The 23,541-nt window shown below is 32.6% G+C and overlaps 1 protein-coding gene across 1 annotated transcript in view; it reads left to right on the forward strand.

Moving 5' to 3' along the window:
• Positions 1–2,873: 2,873 nt before the first annotated feature.
• LOC118052989 (LEAF RUST 10 DISEASE-RESISTANCE LOCUS RECEPTOR-LIKE PROTEIN KINASE-like 2.1) overlaps positions 2,874–23,541 on the forward strand; it is a 52,629-nt gene continuing 31,961 nt past the window's right edge. Inside the window, exons 1-4 of the mRNA XM_073405525.1 lie at positions 2,874–3,774; positions 4,244–4,288; positions 4,652–4,681; positions 4,783–5,868. Of these exons, the coding sequence (XP_073261626.1) occupies positions 2,874–3,774; positions 4,244–4,288; positions 4,652–4,681; positions 4,783–5,868 (2,062 nt within the window). The remainder of the gene's footprint in view (positions 3,775–4,243; positions 4,289–4,651; positions 4,682–4,782; positions 5,869–23,541) is intronic.

Consider the following 23,541-nt stretch of genomic DNA (forward strand, 5'->3'; position numbering starts at 1 on the left):
AGAGTAACTGATGCGAATGCTTGAGTAAACGGCATAAACTTCATGCTTAAAAGTACTCAGACATGGGATTTTATACAGAGACCTTTTCTCACTAGAAAGAGAACAATTGAACAAGGTCCAACCATACGGCAAATCCTTCTGAATTTGGAAGTGAGTAGCCCCTAAACTGAAGTTTAAACGTTGCCTTGGAAAGCAACCTTGAGGATACCTTGCATAAATGAGTTGATGTCCATAGTCAATTCCTTCGATGTGGAGACTCAATCCAGATGGCAGATTAAGCACTGTGCTGTTGTCCTCTGAGCAGGATAGATCAAACCCAGGACAACCACAGTGGTCTGGTTGTTTGTCCATGTTTCGGAAAGGAAATCGGATGTCAGGGCCACCGTTTCCACATGATCCTGTGCTATTCAAGCTTGCTCCATGGCCTGCAAGGAAGAAAAAGAAAAAGTAGAACAAACACGTAACAATTTCTGATGAATAATTCATCATCTCCACACTCCTCCTAAGACTTTATCTGCATGTGCTGATATAGTTTTGGCCTTTCAGAAAACTCATGAAGTCGTTAGATGGGCGAGTACTGTAGTACACGCGTCCTTGCATGAGAATTTATTTACTCCATCGATCTAGTGTGATGCTCGTCCCTTTGACATTCCTCCACTCACAAACATGTGGGATCCAATTATTCCGTTTTATTTAGGGGTGAGCATTATTTCAAACGGTTTGGTTTGGATAAAAAAAATATATATAACCGAAGTTTTTTTTAAAAAAATATTTAGTTCAAAACGGTTTGGTTTGGATAAAAAAATATATAACAGAAACTAATTTTTTGTTAATTGTTTTTTGAAATTGAATCAAATAAAAGAACCAAATTAATTGGTATTTGTTTTTTTTTTTTAGTTAATGGACCTTTGGTTGAGCAATTTTTACAAGTTTTAGGGGGCACTTGTTTACACCACCTCATCATATTTTATAAAAAAGAATATTTTTTTTAAATTAAGTTTTTGTGTTTCTGGATTGTTTTAATATGCTAATATTATGAATAAATTTTAAAAAAATAAAAAATTATTTTGATATATTTCTAAGTAAAATACACTTTGAAAAACAATCACTACCACAATGCAAACACTACCTAATTTAATTTAATGAGTTTTGAGCTTATAACATGCTTTTAGTTTCTAATAATTTTTTTTTTTTTGGTTTGGATTGATTTTTAAAAAAGATTTAAAATTGAATTACTCAACTGAAACGTTTTTAATTTTTTTAATTTTTCTAACAAACAAAATTCAAAATTCAAAAAACTGTTTGGTCAATGACTTAAGTGTGGTTGAGGGGAAAATTCTTGCTATGTGAAACTTCGAGTGACGGACCAATGTTTCCATCAATGACTTTAGTGTCTGAGAAGGAAACGAAAATAATGGGGCTTTGACAAGTCCTTTAACCTCTCAAGCAGTATTCAAGTCCTGTTTGTCTACATGGCCAACTCGCTATCAGTTGAGAAGGAGGAAAGAAAAGTGAAGGGCTCTTTCCTGTTGTCTTGCTTATACAATGAATCGTGAATGAAACGGTCCATATTTTTGTAATTAGACTAGAGGAGGTTACACGAGATTGTAGCTCTCCTAGCGAAACTTCACATGAGGACCAATTCATTTTATTTTATGTTATTGTGACAATTGTATATTTGTAAGACCCGACACTAGAAAGTTGACTTGGCTAAAAGTCTGAGTTAATACAATTTTTTAAAAAATTGTATCATTTTAAAAAATATTAGCAGATCACCTTTTTTTTTTTAATTTTCTAACCGGAATTATCAAAAAAAAAAAAATAGAAAACCATTTTGTTCGGTCAATTTTAGCTCAATGTTTAGAAATATTCAAGATAATCGGGTTAATATGCTCACCTCTAGCAAGAATCGGGTTAATATGCTCACCTCTAGCAATAATCTCTCTGTTGACATAGCATTCACAACTAATATGAATAGGCATATGGTAACATGTTGAATTTGGAAATCTAGAACCGGCAGAAAAACCAGATTCAATAATTCCGGTAATTTCACATAAATTATGAATAATTCTTATTTATAATAATCACTCAATTTATTCATTTGTTTCATTCTTTTAACATCAATTAAATAAAAAAAAATATGGTTACATGTAAAATGATGTTATGTTTGAGAATGATTTTTATCAGAACGAATTAAAAAAAAAATTACATGCTTTGCATTTCAGCATATAAAAAAAATATTAATAAAACTAATGATATAATGACATTTGATTGATTTAGGAGTTGTGTCTAGAGCTGGTTATCAGACAAGAGGAGCTGGGTCATCACGAGTAGAAGGTAGGCGATTCGTCATCTTATTTTGTAATTATTAGTTTTCCTTAAATATTTATGTTGTTTATTTAATTAACGTTAAAAAAATAAAGCAAATCAATAAATTAAATGATTATTACTGATGAGAATTATTGGTAATTTTTATGAAATTATTGGAATTATGTGAAAGACCGCTTCAACTTTTTTAACCTAATTGCTCAATCTTAACTAGTTGGCCGGTTGAACTAATTTCTACAAATCAGTTTACTTTCAACATTTTCTCTATCTTTCCCTTACAACCGAAGGAAGCATATCTTGGAATATCTCATGGATTTGGACTGGATTGGGTGTTTTGGTTTTTGATGAGTTGCTCCAAGAAAAATATCAGGCTCGCTGGATGTCGTTGTTTGTGGTATTGACAGTTGATGACTTTTTTTTAAAAAAACTTTTCAAAGTTAATGATTATGACATTTCGAAGGAGGTGGGAAATTATCTTCGTCTTTGAAGTAGTGTTGAATGTTGGATCAATAACTCACTGTCTGCTTTGCTACTATTCCTATCCGATGACTCTGACATTTCAAAGGACGACCAGTAATTATACTCTGATTTGCGAGAACAATAGTTTGTGTATCACTTCAGCCTTCCCCATGTTTAGAGGAATGAACGTCCTTTTTGCTTGCTACATAGCTTTTCTCTTACAGCTATTAGTCTTCCAAACTTGCCATTCTAGCAACATCACTGCTCATCATTGTGCTCCTTCTTCATGCGGCAATATCCAAAACATAAGCTTCCCTTTCAGACTAGACACTGATCCACAAAGCTGCGGAAACAATAATTATACTCTGATTTGCGAGAACAATATTTCTACAGTATTAAATTTGTATTCAGGTAAATACTACGTGCAGGCAATCAACTACGGTAACTTCACAATCCGAGTGGTAGATGCTGGTGTACAAGATAATTGCTGCTCCATCCCTCGTTATTCTTTGGCACCTGATGACTTCAGTGACGGAGATCCATACACATGGTATACCTACAAGGAGGTGCCGCCGCCGGGAGTGAGTGAAAGTTTCATGTACTACTGGGGCCCCTCGTTCTTACCTCCACTATCACAGCCTATGATTTTCATGAGCTGTGAAAATAAGGTGAATTCTCCTCTTTATGTGGACACGGCTCTCTACGGCCTTAACTACGGATCAGGAAATTATTCCAACTGTTCTCTTGTGACTCATTCGAATTATGTGACTCTTGGGGGCATGAATGTCTCGGATTTGATGGAACTGTGCACCATAGAGAAAATATTTTTGCTTCCGAAGAAGAACTACACAGACAAGTCCTTTGAAGAAATACACAGTGACCTGGCATATGGGTTTGAGCTTTCATGGTACAACATCTACTGTGAAAATTGCACATGGGGTACTTGCTACATCGACAGTGCAGACCGTCGTCGATGCCTTTACAGCGGTATGTAACACTTGATGATTAAGTTGCATCAGATTTTATCAATAAGACCATATATAACTTGTGATTTGAGGTGGTTTCATATATTTTCTCTGGCTTACTTTTCAATTTTCATTTTTTTCGGGCATTAGCACAATATTGCACTGTCCCCAGATCGATGTTCATGTACAAATTCTGTGCATCCATTACCTGTGAATTCTACTATAGTGGACTGATCATGAGATTCATTCATGTTAATATTGTAAAATATTTCTGACTATAATGTGGTTTAAGGTAGTTGGACAGATTCATTGGTCTTTTGCAATTTCAGGATTGACACAGTGAAACGTTTGGTTCATCTTAACTTGACCATGGATACACATTAATTAGTTCAAGTCACATTATTAAATTGTGTGTGCTCTTATCTATTTTCTTTCGCATTTACTGTTGCGTATACCATTAGAACTGGTTTCTTAACCTAAAGCTTCAACAGGTGTTGGTCTAAGCAATTGGCAACTTATACTCTACCAAGTGGCAGGTGCGAATTCTATTTCTACATCTCACCATGTTTGTGTATTCTTACGTGTTTCTTTAAACTGTTAGAAATATTTGAAGAAGAAGAGTAAAAATAGGAATATGAGAAATATGGTGAAAAACAAATCTCATAGTAAACTCTGCTAAGAGAGGAAGTCCTACTAGACTTGGACTTAGACTTACAATATTCTGAATATTTATTTATTATTAGTTTTAAAATAGGAATATTTATATTAGTTTAGGAAAACTAAAAAAACATTTTAAATGTAGACTTCAAAATTAATTCCAACATAAACGACATATTTGTGAAATAAAGATTGTTGTTTTCTTGAATAGTAATTGTAATTTTGTTCACCATTTTCTGCAGTTTACCTCTACTATACATCCATTTTAATTGGTAAGAGATTCCATCATTTCTTTAGTTTCGCAACAAATTTCTAGTGGAGACAACAAATAAGATCACAAAACTTGATTGTTTTCTGGAAATTTCCTACACAGCACTACTTCATGGGCCAAAAGTTGTTTGTGGGACTCCATGTGTGATTAATTTTTTGATCTACAAATGGCGAAGGAGACATTTATCAGTATACGATACAGTTGAACAATTCTTACAGAGTCAGAATAACCTAATGCCAGTAAGGTATTCCTACTCAGATATCAGGAAGATTTCTAAAGGTTTCAAGGACAAATTAGGTGAAGGAGGCTTTGGTACAGTTTACAAAGGAAAACTTCGCAGTGGGCGTTTTGCAGCAGTAAAATTGTTGGGAAAATCGAAAGCTAATGGACAGGATTTCATAAATGAAGTTGCTACCATAGGAAGGATTCACCATACTAACGTGGTGCAGCTAATTGGTTTTTGCGCTGAAGGATCAAAGCGAGCTCTTGTATATGATTTCATGCCTAATGGATCTCTTGATAGACACTTGTTTTCTCGAGAAGGATCAATCTCTTTAAGCTGGCAAAAACTGCATCAGATTTCCCTTGGAGTGGCTCGTGGTATCGACTATCTTCATTTAGGCTGTGACATGCAAATACTTCATTTTGATATCAAGCCTCACAACATTCTTCTCGACGAAAATTTCACTCCAAAAGTCTCTGACTTCGGGCTCGCTAGGTTGTACCCAACGAATGGCAGCATCATATCTCTTACTGCAGCAAGGGGCACCATAGGATACATGGCTCCTGAATTGTTCTACAAAAACGTTGGACGAGTCTCCTATAAAGCTGATGTTTATAGCTTTGGAATGCTGCTATTGGAAATGGCAGGCAAAAGGAAAAATGTAAACGCGTTGGCAGAAAATTCAAGTCAAATCTACTGGCCATATTGGGTTCATGACCAAGTATCTGATGGAAAGGCCATAGAAATCGGAGACGATGCCACGGAGGAAGAACGTAAGATCGTCAAGAAGATGATTATGGTTGGATTGTGGTGTATACAAATGAAACCCATGGATCGGCCTACAATGAAGAATGTTGTGGAGATGCTTGAGGGAGATTTGGAAAATTTGCAATTGCCTCCTAAGCCTGTCTTCAATCTAGATGTGACGCCACCAAACATTGAAGGAGAGTCATCATCGTTGTCAGGTGATTCTATCGAATCAACCAGTTTGGTTGAAAATGCATACTGAGTGATATGATGTGGAATGCTGTACTTACATGCAGGGAAAATGATAGAATAATAGCGCTTTCGGACGTGGTTATGATTGTTTAGTCTGTAAACATTATGATAATTTGCAATACTTCCTTTTATCTGATTTCTGTTTAGCTAATTTAGTCTGCAAACATTAGAATAATAGCTGCGGCTTGTTTCTTCGGTGTGGTCTATATAATAATCATACAAAGATGTTTTGTATTGTGTTTAACAATCAGATTACTGTTACAGAAGTATGAAGTATGAAGTATTATCCTTATTCTGTTATCTAGGCTGACTAGCAACCCATACCTATACTAATATTATTTAACTCAAGACTTTTTAAATTCTCTAGATTGTCATCAATTAGGGTTGTTGATGGTGGTTGATTGTTGAACTGCTGAGAAAAAAAAAAAAACTAAGAGAGGCTAGGGTAAATGCTGTATGTGGCAAGTGACTAGTGTTGAGAGAGACAAAGAACATTTATGTTTACACTAACACTCATCTCTCCGGAACACAAAAGGGACTTGCCTCTTTATTTGGAGGACTCTAAAGAACATTGAGAGAACCCTTATTTTTACACTACACACAACGTGCAAAACACCTCTTTCATCTTCTTCATCTTTTTACCTACTTATTTATTTAGAAATCAAACTAAAAAAACTAACTTGAGCATTAATAGAGGACTTCCAAAATGAAATAGTTGGGGACTAGATAATTAGCTTGCATTATATTTGATGAATTTTTTCTAAGATAAAAAATTATTTAAACATTGCTAATGCTTTTTTTAGTTACATTTTAAACTATGTGAGGTTGACTTGAGATGAGCTGATCTACTTGATAGGTCTAAAAACAACTTAGACGGTTAATAAAAATATAATTTAACTCAAAATAAATATTCAAGATGATTTATTAAGATATCGATATATTAGATTGGTTTTGGTCAACTTAAATTAACATGTTTATCTGGTCATGAGACCATAATAACTTCATAGAAAGAAAATCAAAACAAATTATGAAGTGTAAATTCCAATAAATTCAATGTTAAATAATAAAATTAAAAATTAAATGAATTAAAAAAAATAAAAATTGAAAAATTCATCGGTGATGATGCGCTTTCTCTCAAAAAAAGGATGAATTTCAAACAGATCAAAAGAATGCGCTTTCTGTCAAGAAGTATAAAAACATATTGAAATTTTATCTCTACAATAATAGAACTTGATGCAAGAGGAAGGAAATGACAGGAGTAAAGCAAGATGAGAAAGCGAAATGAAGTCTCTCAACCCTTATTTATATAGGAGGCCAATGGGTGCGAAATTAATTTGAATTAATTCCTAACAATTCATTGTAATCGCAGAATCAATGAATTTGAAAAGATTTAATGAAACTAATCAAACATTAAAGAAATAATTTAATAGATATAATAAAAATAGTTGTATCAATTTTTTATTCGTCCATGATTGATTTTAAACATGTTAACATTCAAGATATAAAGATGTAAATAAATTTATTGATCACTAAATTAGTACAAGTAGATTTTGGTTTTGGACATTTTATAATAAAATAATATCAAATTTATTTGGCTAATTAATGAATTCAATGTTTTAAACTAATCCACTTTTCATCTATGTCATAATCTAATTTTTGATTTTTTTTATTTTTATTTTTATCTTTATAAAATAAAAAAAATGAAGTGGGAAAATTGGAATGAATGAAGAAAAATTAAGATTTAGATCAAAACAATACAAATGAGAAGTTTTTGAGTATCAATCAGGGAGGAATTGTAAATTTGGGGTTTAATTTTGCTTGAAATTGAAAGAATTGATGAGTTTGAGGACTTAATTAAGATTAAAATTAGTTTAATTAACAAAATCATTAGCTTAATTGAAGAAATATTAAAAATAACTGATTTAGGTCTAAATTGCAAGAAATAAAGTCCAAGGACCGTTGTGCAAAAGGCACCACAATGCAGGGGTCTACTTAAAATTTAGCCCAGGGGTCCGTTTAAAACATGTTAAAACCTCGAGGACTAAATTGAAAAACGGCCGCCCCAATCTAGAAACAGCGCTGTTTTTCAATTCCATTCATCGTCTTCTTCCTCTGGAAGCAGAGGAGACCCCCTGCAAAGGAAAATATCAATCGCCGCACACATGCCAAATTCAAGACCACATTGTCTACCCACGGAACCCATGGGATTTGGTAGGTCTCCCTCACCCTCATAACTCTCCCCTGACGCGAGGATAAGCACCACCAATAATCCAGCAACGGCAGGACTGTTGGTGTTTCCATTCTACCCAAACACGGAGCCAATTCACTCTACACAAGATGACGATCCCAGGGAATATAAGGATAAGAATCCCTCTCAAGGTCTGACTCTATAAAAGTGGGAGAGAAGGAAGAACAGGGGATCGAAAAAGAGAGACGATACAGAGATAAAAACCAAAAAATAAAATAAAAAGAATAGAGAGCAGAAGGGAGGAGAGGACTAGGTCTTGAGAAAGCAAAAACATGCAAGTTAAAAAAAAAGAAAGGAAAGAAAAGGGAGCCGGGTTACTGATTTAGCTAGGTCTGGCCCAGCCTGTACGGCTGGGTCTGATACCAGACCTAATCAGTCCAAACTTTTTTTGCTAAGGGTATATTTGATAAAATATTATAGTTTTGAAAATCGACCCGATCATTAACCTGGTCAAGTAATCGAGTCACGGGTCAGATGGATTGACCCGGGTCAACCTAAAAAAACTATATATATAAACTAATATTTAAAACAAAACATCCAACAACATAAATTCTAAAATATTTAAAACAACAATACATTCACTTATGTTGAATTAACACATTAAGTTATTCTGTCTCCATGAAAATTTTTTTTGGATCAAATGTCGATGGAATAGAGCTAATTTCGTCAACACCTAATAAATCATATTTAACCACAAACCAACCCTTTAAAAAAAAATCGTTGGAAAAACACACAAACAGCATGTGAAGCTGACTTTTTATGGATCAACATCAATACTGTAACCCTTTATGGATCTACATTCAACGATTTAAGCTTTTTATGGTGAAAATGAAGTGCCTTAAACCACACGCAGACATCTAGAAGGCAAGGGTATAGGATTTCAAATTTCTACTAATTATTGGGGACCTCCACTTTGGTTTAAGATGCTGAATGATGACCGTTCCATTTTGTTTTGTTTTATTAAGGTCACTAACGACTATTATTATTATTATTATTATTATTAGACTGACACAGTGATCCAGCAAAAATCCAGAAACAATATTAAAAAAAAAAAAAAATGTGACATATATATGTAGACTAGAAACATGAACTGTTGTGCGTGTAATTAGATGCGTATATGAAAATGTAGTTATTGTTATTTTATAAAAGTTTTACTTAGAAAAAAAATGTCAATAATATTTTTTTTATTTTTAAAAAATTAATTTTAAAATCAGCACATTAAAATAATTTGAAAATATTAAAAATATATTAATTTAAAAAATATATATAATTTTTAAAAGTATTTTTAAAATACATTACCAAACACGTAATTGAAACTCTTGGATTCAAGTACAAAAACCAGCTTGCATGTGCCAATTTCTACTTAAACAACTCTAGCATTAATTCAATAGTCTGGGGGATTTCTTTGACTTGAGATGTTTCTGTGGGCCGGGCAAGGCTACTGTCAGGCATTAGCGACTCTAATTTCATGACTTGTCCCCAGCCATTGTATCTGGAGGCTAGCATAGACTCCTGCCCTTAACAAAGTCAGTGATAGAACACAGCTAATTAAACGATGTCTTTTAATGACATGAAAAAAAAATAAAATTAACTGGGTCTCATCCAGGTCTGGCCGGGTGGACCAAGTCCCGGGTCGACTTGTTGGGTCGACCGGGTCTGGCCGGGCCAATTTCCAAACGGGTTTTGGCCTTCACTCGGACCGGTCCCATGCCCAGGTTGGCCGGGTCCCGGGTCGACCTGCCGGGCCGGTCCGGGTTTTAAAACACTGTAAAATATACTCTCATGCCTTGTCATGTATTTTCATTCCCCTTTTATTTTGAAATCATGCCAAATAAATCATTTTTTAATACTATAAGTTTTTTTAAAATATTTGAGCATAGTTTTGAAACCCGACCCGGTCATTGACCCGGTCAAGTGATTGGGTCACGGGTTAGATGGGTTGACCCGGGTTAACCCGGGTCAACCCAAAAAAACTATATATAAAAAAAGAAAACCTATATAAACAGAAGATATAGAAGAAAATGTTATGTGAAATTGATCTGTTAATTTTAAGATACATTACGAAGAATTTGTTCTGTGAAGAGAGTTGTTGCTTGCTTGAAATTGATCTTCAGTACTCATCCAATTGTGGCAAGGGCTACGAGATTCTCTTCACAGGAAGGACATGCTACCACAAGCTCATGTAGATAGAGGCAGCCAGATACAATCTCCCGGTGATCACTTCTGTTTATCAGGCACCGATTCTTCCACTAACATTCTTTATTTCGAGACCCACTTTTTTTTTAGTAAGGCAGAATTCCTTACCAAAAGAAAACTCAGAGCATAAATGTCTCTAACCTCAAGAAATCAACCTAGCTTGGTCTAATTGTCAAGATTTTGAGTACTGGGCAAACAAAGAACTTCAGCTTAATTTATTAAGCAGGTTATGCCTCATACAGGATCATGGGATGCTTGAAGAAAATCTCATGAAACAGCAGAAACTAAATCAATCAAGAAAGAATAGTTTCCCTGTTAAGAAAGCCTAAAAGCCAGCCTCTAGCAATCAGCGAAAACCAAAGAGAAGCTAACACGAAAAAGGAATCGAAGAAATGGCTAAGAGGACACGCAACTCGAAGAAATTGATGCCAGAAGCCCAGAACCCAGAAATGAGAAAACGGCAAGAATAAACAAAATAGAGAGTGAAAGAAGGAGATTCAAACCTTTTTTTGCAGAGATCAATGGTTAATTGCTTCTTCTTCTTCTGCTCCGTTCAATTTTCAAAGCCAGATTATGTTAAGTGCTTCGTCTTCTTCTGCCTTCAGTGTTCAGCATTTTAAGATTTAAGATTTCATTAAACGACGTCGTTTAATGACAGGGAAAATAAAAAAAAAATAACCGGGTCTCACCCGGGTTTGGCCGGGTGGACCGGGTCCCGGGTCGACCCTCCGGGTCGATCGGGTTTGCCCGGGCCAAATCCCAAGCGGGTTTTGGCCTTCACCCGGACCAGTTCCATGCCCGGGTCGGCCGGGTCCCGGGTCGACTCGCCGGGCCGGTCCGGATTTTAAAACACTGTATTTGAGGGACCTTCATGGATTTGTTTGTGGACCCCTCACATATTATTTTTATTATTGTGTTTTGTTTTGTTTTTTACCACATGCTCAGTCTATGAGCCATTATTATTAGATGCGAATATGTTGTGCAATCTTTATTTTTAGTTATAAACCTTGTCTAAAAAGAGTAAATAAAAAATAAGTAAGGATAAACAAAAAAAGAGAGGCATATAAAATTTATTTATTCTTATTAAAAATTAAAAATTTTATGAATTTATTTACTGATGGAATATTATTTTTTTTGGTTGTATAATATTTATAAACGCCAGAGTTGAAAATATTCGTAGTTACTGTTTATTGACAGTAGAGTCAAGAACATAATAGGAAGAATAAAAAAAAAAAAAACAAATTCTTATAAATTTTAAACGAAGCTAGCAATACAACCTGCATTAGGTAGAACACTTAAGAGGTGATAGTATCTTTTATTTGGCATAACCAATTCTCTATCATAGAATCTTTATTGACTAGTTAGAGTTTTTAATGATCATAATATTTGGTGGTAATTATTTGAAGATGGATTTTTTTCCCTAAAAAATAAGATACCAGATATATATTTTTTTTCATTGAAAATTTTTATTGATTGACGGCAAAAGTCAAGAGTGACAATATAAATCAAAACAATATAATACTTACATAGTTACCTTTCTGTAAAAAGTATTGAATATTAATATTAATTTTTTTTAATCATGTTTCGAAGGCAAGTGTGCAAGCTTTACATGTGATAGCAATCTCAATGACTTCACTGCTACATGCCTTCATTATCCTTGTATTTGTTTTAGGTAATAGAGGCAGTCGGCCTCTCCATCAATCTCTCTGTATTTATTGTATCAGATAAGATATTCCTGTTTTAGGAATTTGTTTCTGTCAGATTATATGTATTATTTTTGAATTCCTTGTAACTTGATATCGATGAATGAATGAATGAAGAACGTGGCCTTTGCTCGATCTATTCTTCGTCCTGTTCTCATCACATGGTATCAAAGCAATTAAATTTGCTGCTGCTGTTCTTCTCTAGGCACAACAACCATGACAACAGACAACAACACTCTGCTTCCCTTCACCATCCAGATTATAGTCAAAATGATCAACTTCCTCCTCGTCTCTATCTTGGCCACTGCCAAATTTGTAGGATTTAGGGACATAACTAAAACCAAGAAGTGTCCATCTTTTCGTTTTGTTTCAGTGCAGACACGCACCACCACAAATGCTCCAATGATCACCTCTCCAACACCATGGCATCCTAGCTCGGGCACACTTTGCTGTCAACACCTCTTCTATCACTCCAACGTTGCTGCTGGAAAATGGTGCTTCTCATCATGTCATTGCCGACTTAAGCATTTTATCATTTCATGCGTCCTACGATGGTTTTGACGAAATCATGATCGACGATGCCACGGGTCTCCCCAACACTCACACTGATTCCACCTTTCTTACAACTCCTAAGAACATTTAAACACTGTACCAAACATGAAGAAAAATTTAATAATTTTACTTATCAAATAATGCATTCATTGAATTCTTACCCTTTTCCTTTCTTACGAAGGAACTTCGTACAAGGGAGATTCTTTTGAAGGGCAAAATGAAGGATGGGATGCATGAATGGTATGTTGAAAAAGAAGAGTAGGATGTGGTAGTTAATTTATAAGAACATAGCTAAAGAATAAAGTTAAAAAACAAGAAGAATAATGAGAGGAATGATATTTTATTAAGAGTTTTCTTAAAATATATATATTTTTAGCTTTTTTCTATATCTCTATATAATGTTTAAGATTACATGACTATTTATAGACCTCAAGTTCTATATAATAATAAAAATTAAACTATTTTAAAAAAAAATCTAATCTAATAAGAAATTTAATATTCTAATTAAATAAAGATTCTAATACACTAATCTATTACAAATCTACAAATCCTTTTTAAATCGAGGGTTCTATATTAACTAAGATTCCTCCTGCTGAGGGGCTGAGAATTGCCCTTAACAGGGAAGCCCAACAAGATTAAGGTTGAGCTTTCAGAGCTTCAGGTTCAGGACAAGTCATATGCACGGTCCCTTCAAAGCCAGACTAGGAAGTTCAAGACTATAGTAGCCGTGGTGGATGCTAGTGGCTTAGCAGGTATTAGGAAACATTGGAACACTCCTGTTCCTCCAGAAGTGAAGGATTTGGTTGGGAAGCTTGTCACTAATTGTGAAAGTGATGGAGAAGTTACCAATCATGATGAAAAGAGACGGATACTTTCAAACAAACCTATGGTGGCAGTTGTAGCTGGGGCAACAGCAATTTTTGGAGCTTCGTCTCTTTCCAAAGTTGTTCATGCATCGACATTCATGAAGGTTGTTACATTTAAATTTCCTACTGCCCTTAAGCTTTTGCTGATCCAAACTCAAAAGATAATGGCAATATCTATGGGCAAGACTCTTGGTCCAACAAAACTGCTGGCCCCTGGACTGGCCAGTTCTGGAGCCAATGCAACATCTGCGTTGAAAGCAGCTGTTTCTGCTGAGAAAATCCGGACAGTGGTCCACAGTGTTATAGCCTCTGCTGAGAAAACCAGTTTTTCAACTATGAGAACAGCTTTCTATGAAATAATGAGAAAACGGCAGGTTCAACCTATTGGTGTCCTACCTTGGGCAGCATTTGGTTGCAGTGTTGCAACTTGCTCAGCATTGCTCATGTATGGAGATGGGATTGAATGTGCTGTTGAGTCTCTTCCAGCAGCCCCGTCAATCGCCAGTTTGGGTCGTGGGATTCAAAGCTTGCACCAGGCATCTCAAGTAGTTGGGCAGACCGATGGCACCAGAATACAAACATCTATAGTCTTTGATGAACAGGTTGAGGAAAGTAAAGATGCAATAAAGTAGGACTCGCATCTTTTATTTTGTTGTATACAAGCTGATACTGCTCAAAAGTTATTAGTACTGGAATTTAGAGAAATCTTCTGTATATAAATAGAAAGCAGGAGGGGTGATTTGTATTGTCATGGGTGTTGATCTTTTTTTGAAGTCAATCTTCTAAAGGGTTCTTTACAATGCCGCCTGGTAAACATTTTACAATTGTTTCCTCTCCCTGCTTCCCTCTCCCTTTATCTCTATGTTTAACTCCATTTTACAATTTCGCGTAGGTGTTACTTGAGATTGCATTGTTAATTCTGACGCAGTCGAGATTGGCTTTCTTTGCTCTCAAGCAATGGCTGCCATTGTTATGAATAGCAGGCTGCTTGCTAGAAGCTCATCTTCGGTTTCACAGTCCTTGATTCCATCTTCTCTCCATCACTAAATTGTTTGTGTAATTTAAATCATAACTGAAAGTTTTCGAATCCTATGATGAAACTTCTCTCCATCACTAAATTGTTTGTGTAATTTAAATCATAACTGAAAGTTTTCGAATCCTATGATGAAGCCAAGCACATTAACTATAAACCTCACACATCACTACTATTTATTAGAATATTATTTTGTTTTGTTTTTTTTTTCTTCGATATTTTTTTTAATTATTTTTTGTTCATCCTTTAATATTTTTTTTCTTCTTCGATTTTTTTTTTCAATCAATAATTTTTTGTTTAATTTTATCATTTAATATTATTATTAGTTTTTATTTAATTATCACACTTTTATAACATGAATTCTAGGTTTGACGGGTGAAACTAGTTGATTTAGATTTTTTTTTAATTATTTTTTTTTCAATTTAGTTTTTTAATATTGATTTGATTGAGAATTAAACTTCATGATTTGTTTTGTTTATTTTTCATTAGGTTATCTTGATCTTATGACCCGAGAATTAACTATAAACTAAAAGAGGATGGGGTTTTATTGTACCTCTCCTTACAAAACACTATTTATTGGGATAATGCTTTGCTTTGCTTTTATTTTCTTTGATTGTTTTTTTTCAATCAATTTTTCTTGTTTAATTTATTTTTTAATATTAGATTTTTTGTCTATTTAGTTATCATACTCTCATGACATAGATTTTAGGTTTGATGGGTTAATCTGGTTTGGCGGGTTAACTCGGTTGGCTCATATTTTTTTTTCTATTTTTTTTCAATTTCATCATTTTATATTGATTTGATTGAGAATTAAATTTCATGATTTGTTTTGTTTATTTTTTATTAGGTTATCGTGATCTCATGACTCGATAATAGTGTTTAACAAGTTAATCTGAGTTGACTCGGGTTGTTTTTTGTCTTTTATTTAATTGTTTTTTTAAATTTTATCATTCAATATTGGGTTAATTGAGAATTGAGTTTTATAATCTGTTTTGATTTGTTTTCTTATGAGAATATCTTGGTCTCACGATTAAGATAACGAGTTTTGATATTTTAACCCTAGTTAAAACAAGTTATTATTTTTTTTAATTTTTTTTTCCAAGATGTTATATCAGTCTCATGACCTGGATCACAGGTCCTTTAACATTAGACTTACTTTTTATTGGGTTGTTCTTGTCTTATGACCCGGGTCGTAAATTTAACAGGTTAACCCAATTGACTTATTTTCTCTCTCTCTCTCTCTCTCTCTCTCTCTCTTTTTAATTGATTTTTTTTCAATTTCATCAATTAATATTATGTTTGATTGATAATTGGGTTTCATGATTTGTTTCAGTTTATTTTTTATTAGGTTATCTTGGTCTTATGACCTAAGACCCGACTTATTTCTTATGTAATTTTTTTAATTAAGATTTTTAAAAATTTCATCATTTAATATTAGTTTAACGTGGGTGATTGAGAATCGAGCCTTATAAGTTGTTTTTGATTTTCTTTCTATGGATTTATCTTAGTCTCAAGACCAAAGTCATAGATTTGACAAGTTAACCCAAGTTAAATCCAATTATTTTTTTTTAAATTTTTTTTCTACAAGGTTATCTTAGTCTATTGACCCGAGTTATGTGTTTGGTGGATTGACTCAGGTTTTTTTTTTTTATGTTATTTTTTAATTGATTTTTTTAATCTCATCTTTTAATATTGAGTTTGGTGGATTGATTTAGATTGGGGATTGAAATTCATTTTTTTTTTGAATTATTTTTCATGGGGTTATTTTGGTCTTATTATCCGGGTTGCAAGTTTGATTTGTTAACTCATGTTATTTTTTAGTTATTTTTTTAATTGATTTTTTTTTTTAAATTTCATCCTTTAATATTGAGTTGTTTGAGAATTAGGCTTTATAATTTATTTTGATTTACTTTTTATAGGGTTATCATAGTTTCATTATAACCCGGGTCATGAATTTGATATGTTAACTCGAGTTATCCAAGGTCAATTCAATATATTATTATTTTAATATTAGCAAAAGATATTATCTTGAAATTTTGTTTAGTCAAATATTATTTTTACGGGTTGTATGAGTTGTTTTTTTGACGAATAAAATCAATCAGGATGTATCAGGAAAACCCTCACACAATTTTATTTTTTTTCATGCTAGGAAAAAAATATTAACAACATTTGAATATTTTCTTTATATTCAAGAAAAAAATTAATTTGACCCACAGGTTAAAGTTTATTACCAGTTATTTTGGGAGGCTAGAAAATTCTGCTAGATGTGCAGACAATTTCCTTAATATTCATGATTGATCACAAAGATAACTTCATGTCTAGTCATAAGCTGCTAAAATTTAAACTGCCATGGTTTATAATTATTTTTTTGGAGATCTGAAAGTATTAATCCTAACCAGTTGCAGTGACAAACTACTGTTTTAATGATAGCCATATTTACTTGAATGATTCTTGAACTTTTCTTGGGCCATCTGACAGCGTATGATAGATTTCCTAAAATTTATTTATGCGACCTTCTGTCTCAAAGAATTTGGCAAGAAACGATCGGTAAAAATTTATAAAAAATTTACTTTTTAAAATTTGATTTATGATTTAAATAGATGTTATTAAACTTGACTGGATACATCAGCTTGGAATTCAGTCCTTCTCATCTAAAACTTGGCTTAAACTAGGTTAAAAAAACTGGGTAAAAATTAATCTAAGTTAGACAAGAAGTTTGGTAAATTAACTCTGATGTAATTATCTCGGTTAAAATTCAATTTGATTTTTTAATTTATTTTTCTTAAATTATTGACATTTTATTTTCTTTTCTAATTTTTTTAAATAGTAAAATAATGTTATTATAAATTAACATGAGTAAACTTTGGTTTAAAACTCATTCAAATCTCTATTATAATCATGGCATATGTAAGTTAATTTGTTTTTATACTTTAAAAATACTTTTGAAAACAAATGATTTTTTTTTTATAATTTTTATTTAATGTTTTCAAATTGTTTTGATGTGCTGATATTAAAATTATATATTTTTTTAAAAATATTATTTCGATATATTTTCAAATAAAAAATACTTTAAAAATAATTGATACCACACTTCTAAACATATTAGGTATTTTGTCAAAAAAACTTCAAATAAAATCAAGACAACACACAAGCAATTCATTCTATCAATCTGGAATTGCATTACAAAAACGTGAAAAAAAATTAAAAATTCTGGAGTTAACTCAGAATCTAGTATTAGAAGTAATTAATTATACATGCATCAGCCAGCGTTAATTTGATTCCAATCACACCTTAGAATCCAACCTCTGTGCTTCTTTTCCTGCGCCATCCTTCAGCACAGCTCGGGCTGGAAGGACTTTCTTGAAGATGGATAAGAAACAGCTCACTTCGAGATCAAGCTCATCATCATAATCATCCATCTTAGCCTTCTCCTCATCCATTCTCTTCAATTTATCGTTGTGTAATCTTCGCAGCACATATGCTTCCGCTAGACAGTACCCATGAGTTGCCATGGCCTGAAAACATGTTCCAGGCGTCTTTGTTGAGAGACCAGTGGAAATGAACTAGGGTTGATGATGAGCTGAGAGGCTCTGTTTGGGTCATTTTATAAGGGTCTGTTGGCTTGGGGAGGAAGGAAGTCGTGTGATGTTCAGTGGTCCAAATGGAACTTGAAAGTTAAATATTTGTAATTTTTTGGTGGACAATGTCATGGCAGCGTAGAAACTTTGTGGAAATGGAGAATAAAAAAAACAGGGGATGTAAGAAACCCTTGTTTTTAGTTATTAGTGATTATGTGTGCAACATCCGGAATTTTGCATTGAAAGAAAGGAAGAAATTATGTAGAGGAAACACACCCTTGGACTTGTAAATGTTATACATACTTAATACATGAACTCCTAACCAGTTACCGAAGGTAACCTCAACTTATAATTACTCTGTTTTAGAGAAAGCTGCCAACTCTTGTTGAAGCCATTGCATGCATTCTGATGAACTTGGACTGGGCTTTCCACTATTGCAATCTTGGGCTACAAGCTCTAGGATGCTTCTAACAGAGACACAATAATGGGAGAAATGAGTGTGTAGCTCTTGAAGACAAAATGTCAAATCTTTCATTTGGTAAGGGTGATCGATGTTTGTTCTTTGAAGATCATGTAGTTATTGATCCTGTCTTGCATCTTAAACTTTTTTGACGAGGAGCTTGCGTGCGAGATTCAGAGGAAGATTGATGAAGTTGGACCGGGCTTTCCACGATTGCAATCTTGGGCTTCTTCTAGGTTTGTAATTCCATTGTAATCGTTCAAGTTGGCCATGACAAAGACACAATCATTGAAGAAATAAGTGTGTAGCACTTGAAGATTAAATGAAGAATCTTTCATTTTGCAGGGGTGATCGTTGTTTGTTCTTTGAAGATCATGCAATTATTGATCTGGTCTTGTATCTTGATGTCGTCAAATGATTTTTTTGTTTTTCCAACCGATATAGTGATGGAATTTGAAATCACCGACGAAAGAAAAGCCGACAGGCGTATTCCTTCAGTAATATAGTCGGTAAATAATTTACCGACGAACTCCTAATCATACACCGACAGAATATTTTCATCGGTAAAACTCCAAAATCTTGTAGTGTGAATATGACTTTCTAAGGAATGTTGTTTATAACGAGAGAGACTCCTTCAGAGAGTTGGAGAATGAGTTTTCTGATGCCTGCTAGCTTGCACGTTGTTTTATCATGTTTCTTAAAGGAACTAAAGTTGTTTTTGTACACATAATAGAGTTAGATGTTGTGTTTTTCATAAAGGGAGTGAAAAAGTCCGAAGCTATTGTTGTATTGATACAACACTATTGTTGAGCACTTTCATCTGATAGATGATTTATTGGAGATTTTGAGCAGTTGGAGTATTGAGAGATTTGTTATTATCTCATGTTTTAAAGTTTCAAGTCGTTATCCATTAAAAGAATTTTTGGTCACTCTTACTAGCTTTTCACTAATAAGGTCAAGAACACTTCATGGTTGAATTAAGCTTTTTGAGACTTCGATCTTGGATCGGTGGAGTGATAGGCTTTGTGAGGGCGAGCTTGGTTATAGGATTTGTACATATGTTTTGTTAACCCAAGTACTTTCAATTTTAATAAATATATATAAGTTACATTTATGAAATTATTATTTTTATATTTATAGTAATGTTAGATCTTAACTTGTATGGGTGTAAATATTTTATATGACATATGATTGGTTAATTATTGACTTTATTCTTAAATATATTTGGATAAATGATTTAATAACTAAATAAATCTTTATTTAATTATATTATCTTCTTAGCCATAAGTTTTATATATATATATATCATCTTTTATAGGTGAAGAAGTTGCTATTTTAAATTATTTAAAATAAAAATTTTAATACTCATATAAAATAATTATATTATTATTATTATTTTTTTTTACCTTAAAAAACACCTTAAAAAGATCTGAGCTTTGATAGAATTTTTTGTTTCGGTTGGATTTTAGGTTTTGGGGCGGTTTATTGGGTTTTTTGGTGGCCATGGATTGACTTAACAAGGTCTCTAAGGTCTTTTCTAGGTGTTTTATGTAAAAAATAGGTTAAAATTTGATTTTTGGGTAAAACAATAAAGGATCTTATTTTTCCGGCCATCATAATGGTCGTTGCTTTAGTGGGTCAGATGTTAGGCGTGGCTTGCCTGGCCCAATAGTGCTTGACTTGATTCTTTTTTTTTTTTTTTTAATTTTTAGTTTTGTGTGTATTTCATCAAATAAATTTTTGGTTTATGTTTTAATTAGATTGTGATTACTTTTAAATGATATTGAGTGTGTTTAATTTTTAAAGAGGTAAGTATGATTCATTTGTGATTTTTTCTTAATTTTATATAGATTAAATTTGTTTTTTTAATAAGATTTTTCATATGTGCATCCTTACATTGTTTTTTTAATTATTATTTAAAATTTTATATGTGTGTGTCAGTTTCTATTACAAATTTAGTTTGATAGAGGGGTTCATTAACACAATTATGTAAATTACCCATATTGTAATTTTAACACTCATTATTTTTATTATAGTTTCTTGATTTTTGATTTTTGTGTTGTTTTTCCTGTGATTTTAACCTTCATATTTTTTCTATGTATAGTGCTTTTGTTCCTATAACCTAGGTCATTGTTTAAAAAGTTAAAATGAATTGACTTTTTTTGTCTTATTTTTTTATATTTATTTTTTATATATATATAAGTATTCTATTCTCTTTTAATTTTTAATTTATTAACAAATAAGATTATTGAGATGTTTTTGAAAATATTATGAAGATATAGTAATATAATATTGATAAAAGTTCATCTTTCACATTGAATTATTGTTTTTTTTTCTTGTTTTATTTGTTGTCAACATAATTAAATTAAACTAATTTTATTAAATTTATTAGAGCAAATTACCTATATATTATTTGTTTAAAAAATATTTTTTTAATGTTTTTTAGTAATTGGTACTTGTGGCTGGACCCGCCTAACTAATCTTACCTGTAAACATATCATGTTATGCCATCCATGTCACAAACTCATTTAAAGCTTGACGCATTGGTCAATTATTTTATATTTCAGTGTTTTGCGACATTAACAATGAAGTTATTGATTGAACTTTGAAGCATTGGTCCACACTCTTAGTGTCTGTCATGGCAAAGACTTCCCCCCCATGTCCACTCAGGTCAATGATGAACAATTGTAGGGTTCTTGGTTAGTACGCAATGTTTTTTTTGGTCGCCAAACCTGACCTTTGAAGATGTCATTGAAAGTGCCACCCCATCTTTTTTTTTTTTTCATTTTATGGTGTGGGTGGCGTGATAATTTAGGGACTATTTATATTTATTTTTATATTTTTAAAAATATTTTTATAAAAAATTTAAAAATTAATATATTTTTAGTGTTTTTAAATTATTTTAATGTGTTAATATTAAAAATAATTTTTAAAAAAATAAAAAAATGATATATATTTTGACACGAAAAGTTATTTGAAAAATAATCACAACTATACTACTAAATAATCTCTTATAATTGTTTTGATTGTTGGGGATTGTTCTCATAATTTTTTTTATTTTTTTTTATTTTGGTTTTTATTCTATTAATTTTTTATTTTTTTTATTTGATATTTTTATTTAAAATTTTAATCGCTTTCAATAAAGCTTGTCGGTGGTAAAAAGCAACACAAAAATAAGAGCTCTTTCTTTTCTGTTCGTTTTTGTGGTCCACCACCTTTGATTTCTTTCATGGCAGGACTTTTCCCCCATGAGCAAGCAGGTCAATGACGAAGAATTGTAGGGTTCTTGGTTAATCTATGGGTAGAAATTAATGGCAAAGGGAAGGGATGAAAGAAGAAGGATGAATGCTCAAATAGTTGCTTTCACGACGAAGACATTCCCCCCGTGCGCACTCCAGTTAATAATGATGAAGAATTGTAGGGCTCTTGGTTATTACGCGTCAATGAGTTGTTGGTGTCCCCAACATTGGAGATGCCACCATATCTTTTTCTTTTTCTTTTTTAAAGATGTGAGCGTGATAATTATTGAATTGTCGCTGATTGTTTCTTTTTTAAAAATATGAGCTCTTTCTTTTCTGTTCGTTTCTGTCCACCACCTTTAATTTCTTTCCTGGCAAGAATATATGTTCCCCCATGCGCAAGCAGGTCAATGACGAAGAATTGCAGGGTTCCTGGTTATTTCTTCTGGTGTAACAATCTATGGGTAGAAATTAATGGCAAAGGGAAGAGATGAAAGAAGAAGGACCTTCAAAATCCTTCTATCCTCCCTGCAATTCCTTCACAATTATGTGTTACATTGATTTTTTTTGCATTTGAAGTGAGTTAGAGTACTGGATGTTAAATAATATTTATAAAGTCTTATTTATTAAGAATAGAATAAAACTTTCAGTTTAATCTATATATACTTTATTTGTATTTTTACGTTGAATTTTTTAGTTTTTTAATTAAAGAAAGTTGATGGCATGTGTTCATTATGCGCCAATAAATTGATGGGGCCTGCACCATTTGAATGACGTGTGTGATATTTTTTGATAGCTAAACTTGACCTTCCAACGTGTCTTTGAAAGTGACATCATGTTCTATTTTTTATGGTGTGGCGGGTGATAAACATATAGTTGTCGGATTGTCGTTGATTGTCCTTTTTGTTTTTGGTATTTTAGTTTTAGTTTTTTATTCTTTTAATTTTTTATTTTGCTTTTATTTTTTATATAAATATTTTATTTATTTTCAATTTAATATTTTAATTATAATTTGTTATATGTTTTTCTTTTATTTCAATCCTTTTTTTTTAATTTTTTAATTTTTTTATTAAAATGTTTTTTGATTTCAACGACAAAAATATGAGCTCTTTTTTTTTTGTCATTGGTTCTCGAGCCACAAAACAAAGAATCTTTGTCCTTATTGAAGCATTGGTCCACCACTCTTAAATTTTTTCACAGCAAGACTTTTCCCGCATGCACCCTCAGGTCAAAGATGAAGAATATTTGTAGGGTTCTTGTTACAAGGATGAAAGAAGGATGAAAGAAGAAGGATGAATGCCAACCTATTCATCTCGTTGTTGATCAACATGGAAGGAACTTGATAGAAATAGACCCTTGAGATTACTATCCTATCCATCAAAATCCTTCTATCCGCCCTGCAATTCCTTCAAAATTATGAGTTACATTGATTTTCTTCGCAATTGAAGTAAGTTAGACTGGATTGCCTAAATATGATGAATTAATAAAGGGTTGGATTTGCAAAATTATTTACACAGTTTAATTTGTTGTTTTGATACATCTCAAACTGTGAAATGGCAAAGGGAAGAGATGAAAGAAGGATGAATGCACATTGATTTTCTTCGCGATTGAAGTTAGACTGGATTGCCTAAATATGATGAATAAAGGGTTGGATTTGCACAATTATTTACACAGTTTAATTTGTTGATTTGATACATCTCAAACATACTAGACCACTAAGTTTACACATAATCCATGAACGTATCTCACAGGTCACAACAATTT

The sequence above is a fragment of the Populus alba genome, chromosome 17 (assembly GCF_005239225.2).
Source record: "Populus alba chromosome 17, ASM523922v2, whole genome shotgun sequence".
Classification (NCBI taxonomy): Eukaryota; Viridiplantae; Streptophyta; class Magnoliopsida; order Malpighiales; family Salicaceae; genus Populus; species Populus alba.